The sequence below is a fragment of the Charadrius vociferus genome, unplaced genomic scaffold (genome assembly GCF_000708025.1).
Source record: "Charadrius vociferus isolate BGI_N301 unplaced genomic scaffold, ASM70802v2 scaffold92, whole genome shotgun sequence".
NCBI classification, from domain to species: domain Eukaryota; kingdom Metazoa; phylum Chordata; class Aves; order Charadriiformes; family Charadriidae; genus Charadrius; species Charadrius vociferus.
Genome location: NW_009647874.1, coordinates 4,725,016 through 4,742,767, shown reverse-complemented (window position 1 = coordinate 4,742,767; position 17,752 = coordinate 4,725,016). Strand labels below are relative to the sequence as shown.

General features: G+C 41.5%; 3 protein-coding genes across 3 annotated transcripts in view; 1 reads left to right on the top strand and 2 right to left on the bottom strand.

The window, feature by feature from the left end:
- The window catches only part of TSGA10 (testis specific, 10), a 32,009-nt gene extending 23,069 nt beyond the window's left edge, over nucleotides 1-8,940 (bottom strand). The window contains 1 exon segment of the mRNA XM_009883130.1: nucleotides 8,730-8,940. Coding sequence (XP_009881432.1) covers nucleotides 8,730-8,940 — 211 coding nt within the window.
- A 506-nt stretch (nucleotides 8,941-9,446) lies between these two features.
- LIPT1 (lipoyltransferase 1) lies at nucleotides 9,447-10,687 on the top strand. The gene has a single exon (XM_009883092.1). The coding sequence runs from the start codon at nucleotides 9,495-9,497 to the stop codon at nucleotides 10,614-10,616; it is 1,122 nt and encodes a 373-aa protein (XP_009881394.1). The 5' UTR covers nucleotides 9,447-9,494; the 3' UTR covers nucleotides 10,617-10,687.
- Nucleotides 10,688-15,535: 4,848 nt separating this feature from the next.
- Nucleotides 15,536-17,414, bottom strand: MITD1 (MIT, microtubule interacting and transport, domain containing 1). Its single transcript, XM_009883091.1, has 6 exons — nucleotides 17,321-17,414; nucleotides 17,063-17,199; nucleotides 16,894-16,980; nucleotides 16,122-16,237; nucleotides 15,719-15,779; nucleotides 15,536-15,631 (listed from the first exon to the last, which is right to left on the bottom strand). Exons 1-6 carry the CDS (start codon nucleotides 17,367-17,369, stop codon nucleotides 15,536-15,538), a joined length of 546 nt encoding a protein of 181 aa, XP_009881393.1. The 5' UTR covers nucleotides 17,370-17,414.
- Between the last annotated feature and the right edge of the window lie 338 nt (nucleotides 17,415-17,752).

Below are 17,752 nucleotides of genomic sequence, written 5' to 3'. Positions count from 1 at the left end.
CACCTCAATAGTGATGTTATCATATCATAAGCTGATATTGCACAGGACAGCAAAATGATAGCCCTGATCTCTCTCCCTGAGATAACAAAGAGCATCACAGGGAGTACATAGAGCATATAAGAATTTACATAACACAGCCATGCAAACAAACAGAGCAACATTGTAACCGGCGACTATCTAACTAATATGACAAATGTATACAAGAAATTCATTTTAACAAGCTCTGGTCAGATCTGTCGTTATTACAACCCTTCGAGCCCCACGTTGGGCGCCAAAAAGGACTGTCGTGGTTTGGCTTCAGCCAGCAATAAAGAACCATGCAGCCGCTCGCTCCACTCCCACAGCTGTGGGAAAAAAAAATCGAAAGGGAAAACTTGTGGGTTAAAATAGTGCAATTTAACAGAACAGCAAAAGGGAAGATGAAAACAAAACAATAACACTGATAAAAGGATATAAAGACACGATCACAATACTGCTGCGAAGTGCACCAACCAGACTCGCACCACTGCAGCCAACCCCCGAGTGGCAACTGCTCTCTTCTTCCGGCTAGAGCCTCTTATAGCCCGGGCATGGGTCAGGTGGGATGGAATACCTGCCCCCCTGCCGGCTCCCTGGGGAAATTAACCCCATCCCTGCTGGAACCAGGACAGAAACCCATCCTAATATTCTGTTCTCTCTGAAAGCAGGACTCACAACTTTCTCCAGTTATATGCATTGCCCTAGTCTTTCCAGAAAGGGAAGAGAACAGATCAGACTAATTTGCAAGTTATCAGTACCTTCAGTACCTCACTGAGTACGGAGGACTCAAATTTACAGATAGAATACATAGTATTTGCTCACTCACAATACTACTTTTACTCAACTTGTGAAAGAGAACTTTTTGAAAAAACATGACAATATATATCCTATAATAACTATTCTTTATGGTTGCCATAAAGTGGGAAGACTTAGCTACAGCTGTTGACCCATTTCACCACCATCCTCTGAACCGCAATAACGCAGCCCCCTTGCCACTGGAATGAAACTTCACATCAGGACCACTCTAAGCTTCATGCAGCACTAAAGACACCTGAAGCACAACCAAAAGAATTAAGAGTTAGTAAACTTTTTGACTGATTAAGTCCCTCAAACTATAGAATCATCTAGGTTGGAAGGGACCTTTAAGATCATCGAGTCCAACCATCAACCCAACACTGATAAAACCACCACTAAATCATGTCTCTAAGCACTACATCTACAAGCCTTTTAAATCCCTCCAGGGATGGTGACTCCACCACTTCCCTGGGCAGCCTGGTCCAATGCTCGGTAACCCTTTAGATGAAGAAATTTTTCCTAATATCCAATCTAAACCACCCCTGGCACAACTTGACACATTTTTCTCTTGTCCTATCACTTGGGAGAAAAGACCGACCCCCACCTCTCTACAACCTCCTTTCAGGTAGTTGTAGAGAGCGATAAGGTCTCCCCTCAGCCTCCTCTTCTCCAGGCTAAACCACCCCAGTTCCTTCAGATGCTCTTCATAAGACTCGTGCTCTGGACCCCTCACCAGCTTTGTTGCCCTTCTCTGGACACGCTCCAGCACCTCAATGTCTTTCTTGTAGTGAGGGGCCCAAAAATGAACACAGTACTTGAAGTGTGGCCTCACCAGTGCCGAGTACAGCGGGACAATCACTTCCCTAGTCCTGCTGGCCACACTATTCCTGATGCAGGCCAGGATGCTGTTGGTCTTCTTGAAAGCTTCGCCCCACAGTGAATAAGGACATTGAGGTGCTGGAGAGGGTCCAGAGAAGGGCAACAAAGCTGGTGAAGGGTCTTGAGAATAAGTCTTATGAGGAGCGGCTGAGGGACTTGGGGTTGTTTAGGCTGCAGAAAAGGAGTCTGAGGGGAGACTTTATTGCTCTCTACAAATACCTGAAAGGAGGTTGTAGCGAGGTGGACATTGGACTCTTCTCACAAGTTAGAACCAACAGGATAAGAGGAAATGGTGTCAAGCTGCGCCAGGGGAGGTTTAGGTTAGATGTTAGGAAAAACTTCTACACTGAAAGGGCTATCAAAGACTGGCACAGGCTGCCCAGGGAAGTGGTTGAGTCACCATCCCTAGATGTATTTAAAAGCCATCTAGCTATGTTGCTCAGGAACATGGTTTAGAAGTGGGCCTGGTAGAGTTAGATAACAGTTGGACTTGATGATCTTAAAGGTCTTTTTCAGCCATAACAATTCTATGATTCTGATCACATTCTCAGAATATTGCCCTTCCCCCTAAGGTTTGGGAGTCCTGCGGGAGAGAAGCCAAGCAGCTGCAAGGGACATAACAACTTCTGGCACAGCAACAGCACAACAGGTTACCTAAATGGTTCCGTGTAGTGAGCACACAGTCTCTATGCTTTTATTCTCTGTAATCATGCTTTCAAAGGTGATCATAACACTTGTTGTCCTTACAGGTGTGTATGACTGAAATGCTAGAGGCAAAATGAAATGAAGGGTTAGAAATAATCTTAAAAAAATAATTTAAAAAAAAGATGCACTGTAAAATATTGTACGAAATTATCAGTAAACACCTTTTTTCATCAATTCTGATATAAATTTTTGTGAACACTGCCTTCCTAGAATTTTTAATTATTTCTCTATTTGCTTTCATCTTGGGAGGTTTTTGAGTAACTGTTATCTATGAAAATTAAGCTTTCAGATATCAGGTTTATGACTTATAGCATAGTTCCTCAATAAACATTACTAAAGTCAAGAAAAGGTGCTCATAAGTCTTTTTGGTTTTAAATACAAATGAATATTGAGTGACCAGTTGCTGCTATACCTTTTTTGAATGGCTTTTTTGTTGGGGCAGGGGGGAGCTAAGCCAAGCCTCTCCTCAAGTGGCATAACGTTCTCTCCACACCTTGACAGATAAAAGGACAACTTCCTCAAATAATGGTTCAATACTTCATAGTTATTTGGGCATGGAAACAGGGAGGTGGGTGACTATCACGGATTGGCATACTCTGACATATGCAATAATAATACATCCCATTGTTGGTTTGAGTGGAATTCTTTGTTTTTGAAGCACCTTTAACTACCTTTACTTCAAACCTCCCTGGGCCCATCTGCACACGTGCAGCATAGGCCTTACCCCTGATTAATCCTAAAGCCTCAGAGAAAGACAGGGAAAGGCAGCAGGAGCGATGCTTACACGTCAGAAGATTTCAGAGACAAAGCCAAGCAGCAGTGCCTTGTCAGTCCAGCCCCAGGAGAGAAGACGGGTATTCTAAAACTGCCACAGCTGATCAGCCAGGACAGGCAGTGAGCTCAGGGAGCTCCGCTGAACACCTCTACTCTAATTAGGTTCATCTCCTTCAGAAGGTAATATCCAGGGAGACACTTTTACAGATGAAAACGCCAACAAATGCCATATAATCTCTCTGGCTTGACAGGAACAAAATAAGTGTTAGAAGAGAAAGACTTAATCTTATGAAAATAGCCTTCCTTTAATTAAACCTTGTCTTCTATCTGAAACCCATCTAATTTATGTATGTATTTGTAAGATATATGTGCCAGTTGTAATTGCCCAGAATAAGTATTACCTTTAACATTACACTTGTTTCTTGACAGTGTCAAGCATTAGCTTCACACATATGATAAACCCCAGTCTGAACTCATTCCTGTTTTTTAATGCTAGGACTAACATATTAACTGGTTCACAAACATTGTTAAGTTAAAATGTCTCGGTATTACAAGGCTAATTACGCTTTTCTTTATTCCACTAACAAAATCATATGAAAGAAATTATTTCATATGTTTTCTTATACCCTAAGATAGGAGTTCTTATTTACAGCACATGTAGCTGCACGTCTCTTCTCGGAATAGCACAGACAGGGACGAGAAGACTGACGCCTTTGAAGAAAGCGATGTGAAAAGGGTAAGGAGGCCATGTGAATCCTGTGACTCCTATTGCCTGCTCACGTCTGGCATGGATATAAACAGTCTTTGAAAGAGGCTGTTCTAGGTAGTCCTGAAGTCAAGCTGAGAAACCCAGGAAAAGGTACTCTCTTCCCTGTTAAGCATTAGCACAGATTTTATGTTCTGGAGACAATGCCGGGTGAATGACAGTTTTTTTTGGCAAGCTGCCACTATTAAGCACACATGGATAGAGCGCACCTTTTTGGAGATTAGGAGTGAGTAATAACTATGAAATATGCTCCTCATCCAAGGACGGAGAAGAAATTAGAAGATTTTAACTTCCAGAAAAAGAGCAAGAGAAATGAGTTTTTTTCTTTTCCTCTCCTCATCCTGGATTTCTTATAAGTCTTACTTTCTGATTTTGGTATGGTGGAAATCATCAGAGAAGACTCTGCACTATCATGTTTATCTCCAAAAAACATGTGAAAAGATAGCATTTCAGGTTTTCATAACTTTACCAAAATTATTCTTCACGAAAAAATGATTTTAGGAGTGAAATTATATATTTTTAATTGGTTTCGTTCTGGTATGTCTATGGTTTTCTCTAAGTGACGTATACTGATTTCTCTTCTACGTGTTAATGCTGGTTAATGTGCAGAGCAGTTGCTTTTCTCTTTGTGTACCAAACAAAACTTTGTTGACCAAAGAAAGAATGAAACTCACATGCAGGATTGTTTTCAAAAGCAAAAATAATCACCGCTGTGTTTTGCAAATACATGATTTATACAAAAGTAATTGAGACATAAGAAATTTTAAAGTCAAATTCAGAAAGGTTTTTATGTAGGTACACAGAGAAGATGGCATTAGTATAGCCTCACATGACCTCTCTTATATTAACCTCACTCTCCACATCTCACAGTTTCCTACATAATGCAGTCCTCACTAGACTGAGTGAAGAGAGAAATAATCATGGTGCGTACACTTTATCCATTGGGAAAGTATCAGATACCACATCTGAAAATTTGGGACAAATTAGGCCAGATGTGGAAACATTATAGTTTGTTCCAAATTACATCGATGGGGCTAGGGCAGGCATCAAGGATGTGTTTCTGCAACAGAACGCATGGCCCGTTTAAGGAGTCAGAAGCCCACTAGTCCTGTTAGCCAACATAACATGGCAGAGATATTTTCTGGTTTTGATGTTAATTTGATAGACTTGCCCCTTTTCTGTGTTTCCAGCAGATGAAACCAAATAATTATTTTCACCTCGTTATTAGAGTCGTCACCAAGCTGGCTGATGGGAAATTCAAGCAGTTTACATTGACACTAAAACATGAATGCAGAATTGCTTATCAGGTAGCTGGGCCATGAGACTTGAAACCACAGCAACAGCGTAAGTCTGGCTTATTTACTGGCCCATGAAAAACAAAGACCTCCAATCTTTACAGGGAGGTCTTTGTTCTAAGGACTGATAGAAAATGTGAAAAATCTCTCTAAAATGAGTTGGGAGAATGTTATGTTTCTAAAGACTTTTAAAAGTTTAAAATTTATGATGACAACAGCAGAGCTAAGGTGACTAGAGTACCTCTTACTGTGGAGGTCCAGTTGGCAAGCTGGATATTTAAAGTCAAGTCTAGAAAGAGAAGAAGATATCAGCATTGTTGTGACTTTGTTCAATCTCTCTTCTGCTAACACGAGCCTTCTTCCCCCCTCTTGCCCCAGTCACATCTTCATGCATAATTCAGCTCCTGCTATGCAAATGAAGAAAGTATTAATCCTCTTTAGGCTGCTGCCTGGGACTCTCTGAAAATTAACACCAGCTATGCAGATGGATGTTTGCCTCAGACTTCCATCACAGGAGAGTAGCCCAATGGCTTTGGGGTTCCCGCACAGAGAGACTGAACCCAGAGTTGCATTCCTAAGAGAAACACTGGAATAGGTGTCCCGAAGGCAGTTTTTGGTGGCTCCTACCAAGGACTGACTCTATATTCTGAGTGTCTCTGTCAGGATCTTCTGCCGGCTTATAATGTAACATAATCCTGTTTATAAATTCATACTTTTTGCTTACTGCCAGAATATTTCTAATTATCTAGCTAGGTTTGTCTTCAACAATAGCCACTCTTCAAGGTATTTATCGTTGCATGTCTATTAGATCATTCAGCAAATCAGAAACAGACCCATGATATTTTTATCTGTCCATCTCGTAGTCTGCAGACCTCACATTTTTAGCAAGTTCTGGTTCCAATTAAAGGAACAGAATTGCCTTGGTTAGGCCCACAGTTTTCACCTTGAAAAACAGAGTGCAACATCTCACAGTATCTTTTTAGTGACACCCCGTGGCAAAACGGCACATTGCAAATTTCCAAAAGTTACATGCCAAACTGGAAATAAGTGGTCCAGCATTTTTGTTTTTCAGTAACATCAGAAGTCCCACAAGATGCTTTTCACTTCCTCTAACCAGCGTCAAAGTGCCCGGATTTTCTTTTGCATTCGGCCAACTGCCTCAAAAGTTGATTTTCCAATACTTTGAACATTAAATAAACACATTTTTACAGGCAATCACCATGTGCTTTTTATCCTATGCATTAGAGGATAGTTCACCCCAGCGAATAGTTATCACCAGTCTAATTTAGCAACAAGTTAAGCCCATTTCAAACTGCTTAAAATAATTACCACCTTTTTTTTTTTTTAATGTGACAATACAACATGCCAAGCGCTGGGGCACACACCACATCACGCTCCTTTGAGAGTCTGTTTCTCCCACTAGTGACCACCAGTACACATCTGGTGATGGTTTGTTACTTTTTGCTTGCCCTGCTAGACCCGCACATTTCTTTTAAGAGTTTGGTAAGGAACTGTCTTGCTCTCTTCAGTAGGAAACAACCCCAAGCTCACATCGTTAATCTCTGAAGCCTTTCACCCTTTATCCACCTTGTTTTGTCCTTCACCTTTCAGGGAATATAGCTATTCTAGTACTGTTTCTTCAATCAGAAGGTAAAGGCAATTCAGGCCCCATCATAAACAGTTTTCTTTATTGGTAAAGCAAACATATAAACACCTCACATCCAAAGCCAAATTGTATCCTCAAATAATTTCACTGGTTCACCTGAATAAGGATATCAACTTGGTGTTTCTTCCTAAGCCACCTATTCCTAGAACTAAAAAGAAGAAAAATGCCCCATACCTGTTCCTCTTTAAGAGGATCAGTCTACGTGAACTATCACAACCCACTGTCCCACCCTTTTTCTCTACAATTCCTTCATGTCTTGGGACTCCAATACTGAGGAGGAATGAGAAATAAAAGCATGCTAGGTATCCTAGGTATCCTTCATGAATACATGTACACTAGCAGGAGGTATATAGCACATATTTGCCCATATAGATACTACTGTAGATAAAAACTTCAACTAGTAGTGCTGAGCATTGGCCCACAGTGTAAATTTAAAGGAGAGTTATAGCTAAGGTCTGATAGACTTTGAGAATGGCTTAAATCAATTAAAATCTGAAGACAATCCGCTGCATGCAATACATGTTTAATTATCTAGTCTTTGTCTACTTCCAGCACGTTAATGAACCATGCTATCAACATTTAGCTTCTGTATCTTCATGAATGCCATGGATAGTGTCTATGTATTTATTTGACACGCCTCTGTGCATTTGTGTTAACTTGTTCAGTCTCCCTTTGAACTCACGAGACCTTCTATCATCTGGAACCTCCTGTGGCGAGGAACTGCACAGCTGGGTCTTGAACGAAGAATCACTCATTTTATCCGTGGTGCATCTGCTTCTTGCTGGCATGATCTGATGCTTCACAGTCACTGTGTTGGGAGAGACAGTAAAGATCACCACTGACCTATTTTCTTTAGTATCACTTACCATTTTACAATCTCTTACCATAAGAGGTTTGTTTTGTGGGTTGTGTTTTGGTTTTTGTTTTTACCAGGCTGAAGAGCCTTAACTTATTCAGCTGCAGGTTGCACAGCACCTAATCATTCTGTCTCCTTCCCAGCCTTCCCCACCTGCACCACCATTGTTTAAGACAACTTTTAATCTGAAAAGGCCATGAAATTGATTCGTAATCCAAGAAAATATTACTAAGTTTAATAATAATAATTGGGAATCTTAGATGTTACCTTGTGTTGCCAAAGAAACTTTTTAACTGAACTTAGCCAATCTTTCATGATTTTTAAGTATGGTCAAAATCTCCTCAAGGTTTATGACTTTTCTTCAAGAAATAAGTTTTAAAAGTCTTTTTTGAAACTAAAAAAAGTCTTTCAGTAGTGTAGATAAGTGTTTGAAGGTGTGTGAAATAAAATTTCAATTCCTGCTAAAGCCGAAGGAAACCCAAAAGAAATCTCAAGCAGTTAACTGAACAGAGGTATGAATTCAACGCAACAGAATAGAGAAGCACTTCTCACCACATGGCCAAGCTGAGAAGAAATCATAGCACCATCACATTTGTAGTAATTGCCTGTACAGAAGCTCCAATTTCTAGTAACTTAACCAGTGACAGTACTGAGAAAATGCAAATACTAACGTCTCATTTTATTCCGATCAAGAAGAGGGGATTTTTATTTTACAGTGACAGAAGGAATTCTAGGAAGTCTTCTAACTGAATAATTTAATAGATATTCAGGTAGAACTCAGGGTACGCAAATACCTTGATGGCGAATAACTTTAAACTACAGAGCTATTTAAATTCATTGTCTTGAACGTCTTTATTTGCTTAAAATATTTCTATCTTGATGATTTTAATGTGTTTAAAAAAAAAAAAAAAGTAGAAGAGGCTCTGTTTAAACAGAGATGAGACAAAGAGGTTTCACAAGCGAGAGGTTTCATACAACGAGGTTTCCCTCCTTTCCGCGGCAGCCTCACGTACCGGCGGCGCTGTCCCGGTGTTCCGCCGTCCCGCCCCCGCCACCTCTCACCCCGGGAAGCGGAAGGCGCCGCGGAGCGTGTTGAGGGGCCGCCCCGCCGCTTCCCGCCCGTTCCCGTCCCCGTCCCCTCCGGGCAGGCGTGAGTACCGGCCGTGGGGGGAGACAGGGGGTGCATCGCCGCGGGGCGGCGGGGGGGAACGGGGCTCGCCTGGCCTTTCGGTAGGGAGCTGCGGGCTCCACGGCAGCCAGCCCTGCGCCTGGCTGGCTCGTCGCTGTGACTCAACAAGATCGTGAACTTGATGCCCCTGTTTTTCTTATCGGATCAATGTAAAAAAAATAAATATCGCCGAACCTAATAAAACTGGACTGCTAAAACTAAGTTTAGCAGAACACACAAAACTGTACCAACAAGACTGTATTGAGTGAGGGAAAAATACAGAGTTTAATTCCATTTCTTCCTTTGGTCTTTTAGGCACCGAGGACTGTGAGAAGCCACTCCGACAAGCCCTGCTTTTACATTAAGTACGCGTCAGGGTTTGAACGGCATCACTACCGTCAGGAGGAGAGACATGCCTCGCAGCTCACAGTAGCTGAGGAGCGTTGCTTCTTTGGGGAGAGAGTGACTGCCACTGGCCGTTCCTTTCTGTCACAACAGTGGATTGCGCGCTTGCCACATTCAGCTTTACCAGATCAAGTGTTCCTTCCATCTGCTGTCCAGTTATTAAAAACATGGTACTCCGCTCATCATTAAAGAACTGCCTTCAGCTGTCCTGCATCCTCAGGACTCCAAAAGCTGACTTCAGAAACACAACTAGTGGAGGCCTCATTGTCCAGTCTGTTTCTAATGATGTTTACCAAAATCTAGCGGTGGAAGACTGGATCCACGACCACATGAATTTAGAGAACCGACAGGTCCTTTTCCTTTGGAGAAATTCCCCTGCTGTGGTAATAGGGAGACATCAGAATCCCTGGCGGGAATGCACCCTCAGGCTATTGCGGCAGAAAAAGATAAAACTAGCCAGGAGGAGAAGTGGAGGAGGGACAGTTTACCATGACTTAGGCAATATCAATTTGACTTTCTTTACAACCAGAAAAAAATACGAACGAATGGAAAACCTGAAACTAGTTGTGAAGGCACTGAAATCCTTGCGCCCCCAGTTAGATGTACATGTCACTGACAGATATGACATCTTGCTAGACAGACATTACAAAATCTCAGGTACTGCTGCAAAGCTGGGACGGACAACTGCTTATCACCACTGTACATTACTCTGTAATGCAGATAAATTTGTTTTATCTGCTGTGCTAAAAAGTCCTTATAAAGGGCTAAAAAGCAATGCCACTCCTAGCGTGCCTGCCTCCGTGAAAAATCTCTTTGAAGAGGATCCTAGTTTAACTTGTGAGATGCTCCTGGATGCCATTGCTGAAGAATATGCTACACAACACCAAGTAGATCATCACATCACCGTAATAAATCCAGCTGATGAGACTGTGCTTCCTGGAATTAATAATAAAACTAAAGAACTACAAACCTGGGAATGGGTATATGGAAAGACACCAAAGTTCAGTGTTAACACGTGTTTTGACATGGTCTATAAAGATTCTGTTCTTGACGTTAAAGTGGATATGGATGTAAAGCATGGAAGGATTGAAGTCTGTAACATTGATCTGCCAGAGCAGTGGCTGCCACCAGCGCTGTGCAGTGAACTGGTGAAGAGCCTTACTGGCAGTAAGTTTTGCCCAAATGAAACCACTACGCTAGCGACAACGTTACTAAGAGTGTGTCCACAAGATGATGAGTTGCAGAGCAGGTGGAATCTGCTGTGTGAGAATCTGATAACGTTAATGTGACTTGCATTTTGAAAATTAAGTTAAACTGCTGCTGCTTTTTTATTTAATTTATTGAAAACAAAATTAAACATTAATTTCTACAAGCTGAATTTTTTTCCTATTAAAGTGGTTTGATCTTGTGCTTTTCCTTAATATTACCTACTAGCAATTAGATTTCACACTGCCTGTGCCCGAGGTTCCCAAACTGTGGGATGTAAGCCACTACAATAGGCTGCAGCCCTGTATTGCTCTGTGCTGACAGACATCGTCACTGCTTACGCCAGGGAAAATGGTGAAGGCGTCCCAAACTGGCTCTGTAGCAGAGAAGGTACAAACGGCTGACACCAATGGGATGGGGTAGATGGAAAACTGTCGCTGTGCTGCTGTAGTGCATTCCCCAGCCTGCATCCCACTCCTCGGAGATAGTAGCTCAAAAGTCACATCTCAGCCCCGGAGCTGTGTGGAGAGGGGTGTCCCCCTGGTTTCTAGTTGAAACTTGCAGAGTGCTGGTGACCCTCTGCCTCCGCTGTACCAGCATGGCAGTAAGCTAAGCTCACCGCTATGTCGTGAATTAGTCCAGCAGTTCCAGCGTGGATTAGGGCTTTTGTCCATGGATATGCAAAAGCAGGGGAAGGATTTGGAAGTTCAGTGTGGGGGTTTATGTGCTGAGGGCAGGAGAAGCTAACTGGGATGGAGGCCATATGTGCCTCCTTTGTACCTGCACTGCCTGACACAAAGCTGGGAGTCGCTGCTGCTGTAGGTACCCGTATCTAAGCCAAAAGTGAGACTACTTCTACATTAGGAAATACGCTTGCAAATACAGATCTAGGAGAAAGAGGTTCCTCATGTTACCACCTAGGAGAAAATTTGCTAATGAAAGGCAATAGTGAACTGAAAATGTCAGTTTTCACATTAAAAACAATAGCTCAAGATAAAGTAATACTATGAAAGAAAGGCTCAAGATATATTTCACTGTTGTTGCCGAATAAGCAGAATGCAATTTTGATCAGGTCAGAAGAGAAGCAGTTTATTGCTATAGGAGAGAATCCATTGCAACAGTGACAAACTCCACTGATGTGAACTCTGCACAGATGAGGCAGTTCCACAGTTTATATACCTTTATGTTATACAACTTCTTCACCAAACTGCCCTTGAGTAGTAGAATTAGTTAAATTCAGAGTGGGAGGTTCATCAAGCAAAAAAGCCATAAATTCACCCTGTCGAGGTGTAAGCACGTCAAGGTAAATTCCAGTCAGGGCACAATATATGGCACAATAGAAGTCTTTTCCCAGAAGGTTAACTGGGCTAGTGGGACTTCAAAGGAAAGTATGGTATCCAGAAATGAGGTGGATAGTTACAAAGGGTTTGTTACTGGATGACATACAGGTTGTCCTGAAATACCAACAGCATTTACTACTTTTGAAGATCAGGGAACTGCAAGAAAATCAGAGGGACATAAAGTGGATCGAGAAATGTGGGTATCAGTTAGGCAAGAAACAATCTTGCTGTTAATAGGGCAAGATAAATAAGGACCAGTCTGACCTAAAGACATAAGGTGGATCGAGAAACACGGGTATCAGTTAGGGAAGAAACAATCTTGCTGTTAATAGGGCAAGATAAATAAGGACCAGTCTGACCTAAAGAAAGTAAAGCAGCAATGATGTCTATGTCCTTGGGGCCGTCCTAATCACATTTCTGAGGCTGGGGCATGAAGGAAGAGTTAGGTAGAAAGAGGGTCACTGAAGGATTAGGTTTGTAAGGACATTCTGACTTCCAATGTCCTTGTCCCCACAGACAAACCTCAGCTGAAGCTCCAGCAGGGATTTCAAAAGGTCACTTACCTTTCTGAGTGGCACCAAGGGGTTTTCAGCAAGGATCAGTCTGGGGTCCTCCCAGGCAAAGCAGGATGTGTGAATCCATGGCACAGCACCAAATTCTGTCACAGAATAATCGGAATGCAATTTTGATCAGGTCAAACCAGCAGCAATTTATTGCTAGAGGAGAGAACACAGAGGAGCAGAGAGACAGCCTCTGCTGATAGGAACTCTGCACAAGTGGGGCAGTTACAGTCATATACTGCTTGGGTGTACAATTCATTCTTCACCAAACTGTCAGATAAGCAGGTTGTGCTAAGCAGTGACTGAAATTCTTCACATGATGCTCTAGACAGTCACATTATATGCCCTAGGCAGCATATCCTTTTATGAATACTTCAGTCCTTTGCCAATTAAATCCTGCAGACAAAACCATTAACAGCAAATATTTCTAAACAAGTAAGGCTTGCAAAGGCCTATGAGTTGTTACTACGTTACTTGCGCACTGTCGTCTTTAAAAGCTGGCACTCAGTAGGAGGAAGTGACATGGCAGAAGCAACCTACCTTTAGCTAAGGAGAGCCTTCAACGGGGGTGAATCCAGCCCTCAGCTAGGACTGGCAGTCACACTGTAGGCCTGAACGACACTCAGCTGACTGCAGCAGGGAAGGTGGCTTAAGCTCGTCTCCACAGACGATGCCAGGAGGGACAGTTCTGGCTGCACAATCCAGGTGATGACCTGACTACGTAAGGGTGAGTGGCAGCACAGAAAAACATGGCCTGGAGTCAGTAAAATGATTGCGGAACTGTACTCTTAGATTTCTCCAATTTTTTTTTTTTTCCATTCATTGATGCCCGTTACTTTTCATACATGGTGTTCATACTGACAGAGAAAGGAACTATTCAGAGATAAAGCACTTATAGGTAAAAATTGCAGGGCAGTACCAACTAGTAAAAATTGCAGGGCAGTACCAACTGGTATGTCACTAAAGGCTTATATATACATATGTACAGCTATTGCATATCCACAGGATCCGCAAGGAAATCTGTAGTCTTAGCTGGTGAATTATAGTCTAATTAGAAAACAGAAAAAGTTCTAGCAATGAACAGGCGAAAGAGGGAAGACCATGCTTGCGTCTTGTATTTGTAGAGGACCACATCATAAGGGCTTGCTGCTAGAACAGAGGCATATTGTATTACAGAATGCAGAAAGCATGAAGATTTTTATTTACTTTCCAATTAAGTACTAAACTGTAAAGTTAATCTAAAATATTTAAGGTGGCTTTTTATTTTGCCCCTGTACCTTTGAAATTGCTGGACTAAGTTAAAAAGATACAAAGCTTTTCATTTGGGAAGCTTACTGTATTTACAGTGAACTTCTCCCAAAGGTGGCTGATCTATAAGACATTACCCAGCTTCCTTGAATTACTTTATGTAGTGCAGACAAGAATTCAAACAGATGACTAAAATTACAAATAATAAAAATTAACCTTTATTCCCATTAAAAATAGGCATATATTATACACAACTGAATAAAATTGACAACAGTGACTATAAACCTAGTATCATGGCAGCAAGCTAGAGAGCTTCTATGGAATGTTTGGGGTTGCGTACAGCTGGTTGCGTACCACTGATTGCGTACAGCTTCTGTGGCACGTATGTTATTCTTTCTGCTGATGTAACACTGAAAAGTTGAAACATTATTATGCAAAAGGATAAAGAAGGCAGACCACTGGCAAATTGTGACGCAGAGAACAAAGCGAAGACCAGCTCTTTTTCTTCTTAATAGCTGTGGAATAGCTTTGTTGCATTAGAGACAAGAGTAAAAGAATAGCAGCATTAGATGACAGACGGTAAAAGAAGAATAAAGCAAATTAAAAAAATGGGAAAAATGGAATACACCAGCTATCAGCAAAAATAAATACAGAAGAGAGAAAAAGTTCTAGCAATGAACACGCTACCAGAACGTGGAGGCCTACTGCAGTAGAAGATGCAGAAAGCATAAGGCACCTATCGGTCCTGAGGCTGAAAAGATTTTAATGGGACCTGAAAAAGAGGCCCCTGCCTGTTCTTCGTATCAGAATAAACAACTTTGCCGTATTCTTGCCGACAATGAGCAAGAACTTTTGTATAAGAAGAAGCAGCAGCTCAGGTGATACTTTCTGGTTTCCAAAGGATGAAGGAAAGACGAGACTTTGTCTTCTTTCCAATTAGCATATTCCTTAGAATCATTATTAGCAAAGTTTTGGGGTATCCAACTTCTGGAAGAATTTAAAAATCAATTACTATATTTTTAGGGGACTACCTTAGTGGCAGGGAAATAGCTTACTGCAGCTGAGGCTGGCATGACTAGCTGAAAGGACTTTAAACTTGCATGTCAGGGAAAAAAGATTGGGAGAGGATCATACAACCTTTCCACACCTAATGCAAAGGGTGGAAATCAGGAACGTGACCATATATCATGGAATAAAAGAACACACAGGAATGACAGGGGAAAGAATATAGCTGTTTGCATCCTTTCCAGCCCAAAGTCCATCATGCAAACATGCAAGATGACCCTAAAACGTCTGTATACTGAACACTACAATGTTTGTATGCAAAGAGCTTGGAAAATGGAATGTTAGATTTGGGGTTACTATTCAAGTCTGTGAAATCAGGTATTATGGGATTGACCAAAACACAGCAGAACAGCAGTCGTGACTAGAATACAGGAATTAAAGGAAATAAATAAGGCTGCTTACGAAAGAGGACATGTGGCAGCCCAGTTTCAAATGTTTGTGAGGTGGTCAATTAAAGATATAAAAACCAAAATTTGCTCAAGACAAAATTAATAGTAAAAATAGAAAAGACAGTAAAGAGGCCTTTGAGAGTATTGTGGGTCTGTTATGAAATCAAGATGAAATTAGATGTGGATTCAACTAATTAAGATTATGGGAGAAGTACAATGGAGGAATTGTACAGTTGTGTTTTCTCAGATTGAAAATTCTCAAATATTCTTAAAAATTATAAAAGCTGTCCTGGAGTAACTACTTAGAAGAGTTGCTTCTGAGGGTGGACAGCTGGATGCAAGCAGCATCTTCCAGTCTTTCATGCTTATACAAACACTCATTAAAAGCAGTCATATCCGATCACATTTTCTTTGTATGTTTGGTATGAAAGACATCCACTGTTGTTTCATGACAAGGTCGCAAGTCAAAGTCACAGTATCCAATGCTGAAACGACCCTGCAGAAATTAACAGAATTGACATGGTGAACATACAACGAGCTCTTCTACAGTATAAGTTACTGTAAGAGGTCAAAGCATTCTTACCTGTGGTTTCTTAAAATAATCAAGACCCCTTCCAATCTTAATCATCCATCCATTGTTGAATCTGTTTTAAAAATTCACAAATTTGAATCTGTGAGTATGCTGAATAAAAAAACCCAAACAGTTATATCCACATGATGCACAAGCTTCTTGTTTCAATCACAATTATTTCCTACTGTAGCCGATACCTGTATGAACCATGGAAGACACTGTTCTGTATAAAGAGGTATCTACTGTTATGTTCACAGTTAGAACGCATGAAACTACGGAGGGCTGATTTTATCCAGTGAGGGCCACTTCCTTCCACTTTGTTAACCACAGCTGTAATTAGAAATTGTCTCAAAAGCTAGGGTTAAGTAGTTTGACTTCAAATAACTGGCATTCACTGATTTTTCATATCACCCACCTAATTTCTCTATCATGTATTGAAGATGAAAATTCAATATTCAGTGTTACTCCATAATTCCTCAATGATTTTTGTATTTCTTCCAAGCCACTTATCTGCTGACTCCTCCCACAACCCTGTTAAAAGTAAAAATAACATGGTAGGGTTTTTTTTAAACTATATATTCTACTTCTGGTCACCTCTTCCTAAACTCACCATCAAAACCTTTTTTAGTAATAACTTAAACAAAAAGAAAGTAACTTGGATGAAAGCAGATTCACAGTTTCAAACACAGGATAAAGAGCAGACATTACAGGTACCCTTGCTAAGGAGGAGCTTGCTCTCAGCCCTTTGAAGCAAGATACAAATTGCCATTTGAGCCAAAATAAATGCAGTGATAGTTTGAGATGGTTTAGCTCATCAAAGCCTCTAAAATGACAACTATATACAGCTATTGGAAGAGGAAAAAAAAACGTATCTCAATAGATGCTTTGGTTCTGATGAAATTTTCCACAACAAAAGTTTCACAAAAATCTTTTCCACTTAAGATTCTGCTTACCGAGAATTTATGAGAGTTATCAGAAAACTCTGAACATATCCTTATGTTCAACTATCACATTTTCATTTTTCTCTTAATCTCTGTTTTCTGCTGAAGGCATCAGAGCTTCAGTCTAACAAGTACTGGTAAGTAAGAACAAATATATATTTAAAAATAAATATTTCATATATATATATGTTTGTATGTGGTATCACTTGAGTACGGGGAAACAGAAACCAAAATCTAGACACTTACTTCATCATAGGAAGTGAGGAGGTGGATTGTTTTCACTTTGCACGGCCCCTTAACTAGCATCTCGCAGAATCGTAGGAAGTTATACAACTGTAAAAGTTTTATTTGATTTAGTAACCTAGAATTTTTTTAGTAGTTACATCTGTATCAGCTACACTGAGTATCTACTTGCCTGATGAACATGCCTAATGTATGGGTCCTCCACCCAAACTTCTGAAACAATCTCCGTAAGGTACTCTTGGAAAAGCTTTTCGTAGCCAAAACCTGTAGCATTTTCCTCTATCCTGATTTGCTTATGGTATTTCCCATCTGAAAAGAGAAGAAGTCTCTTTTCCAGTGAAGATCGCAATTCCTGTTAACCACCTTGCCCATAAAACATTCACGTAGCAACAGGTCTTTATGTGCGAAAGGGTACATCACAGCTCCGTACCTTGTTTCTCTTTTTCAATGTGTTTTTTAATGTCTTCGGCTCTGGTCATGTACTCGGATATTTTCTGCCGGTAACGCTGCTTTTTCGTCTCATCTTTGGTGGCTGTGAATCAAAAGGGCACAGGCCAGTTCCCCTCGAGGTCTGTGTCTATGTGTGTGAGGGGGTGATGGTGCTGAGGCAGGCCTGGCCCCCGCTCTCCAGCTTTCCTCTCCCTCCCCATGAGGCGATGGGGGACCGGGGCCGGCCCTCGGCACCAAACACGGCTAATATCTCCTCAAAACCACCCCCGGCTGGCGGCCCTGGCCCCCGCTCTCCAGCTTTCCTCTCCCTCCCCATGAGGCGATGGGGGACCGGGGCCGGCCCTCGGCACCAAACACGGCTAGTATCTCCTCAAAACCACCCCGGGCTGGCGGCCCTGGCCCCCGCTCTCCA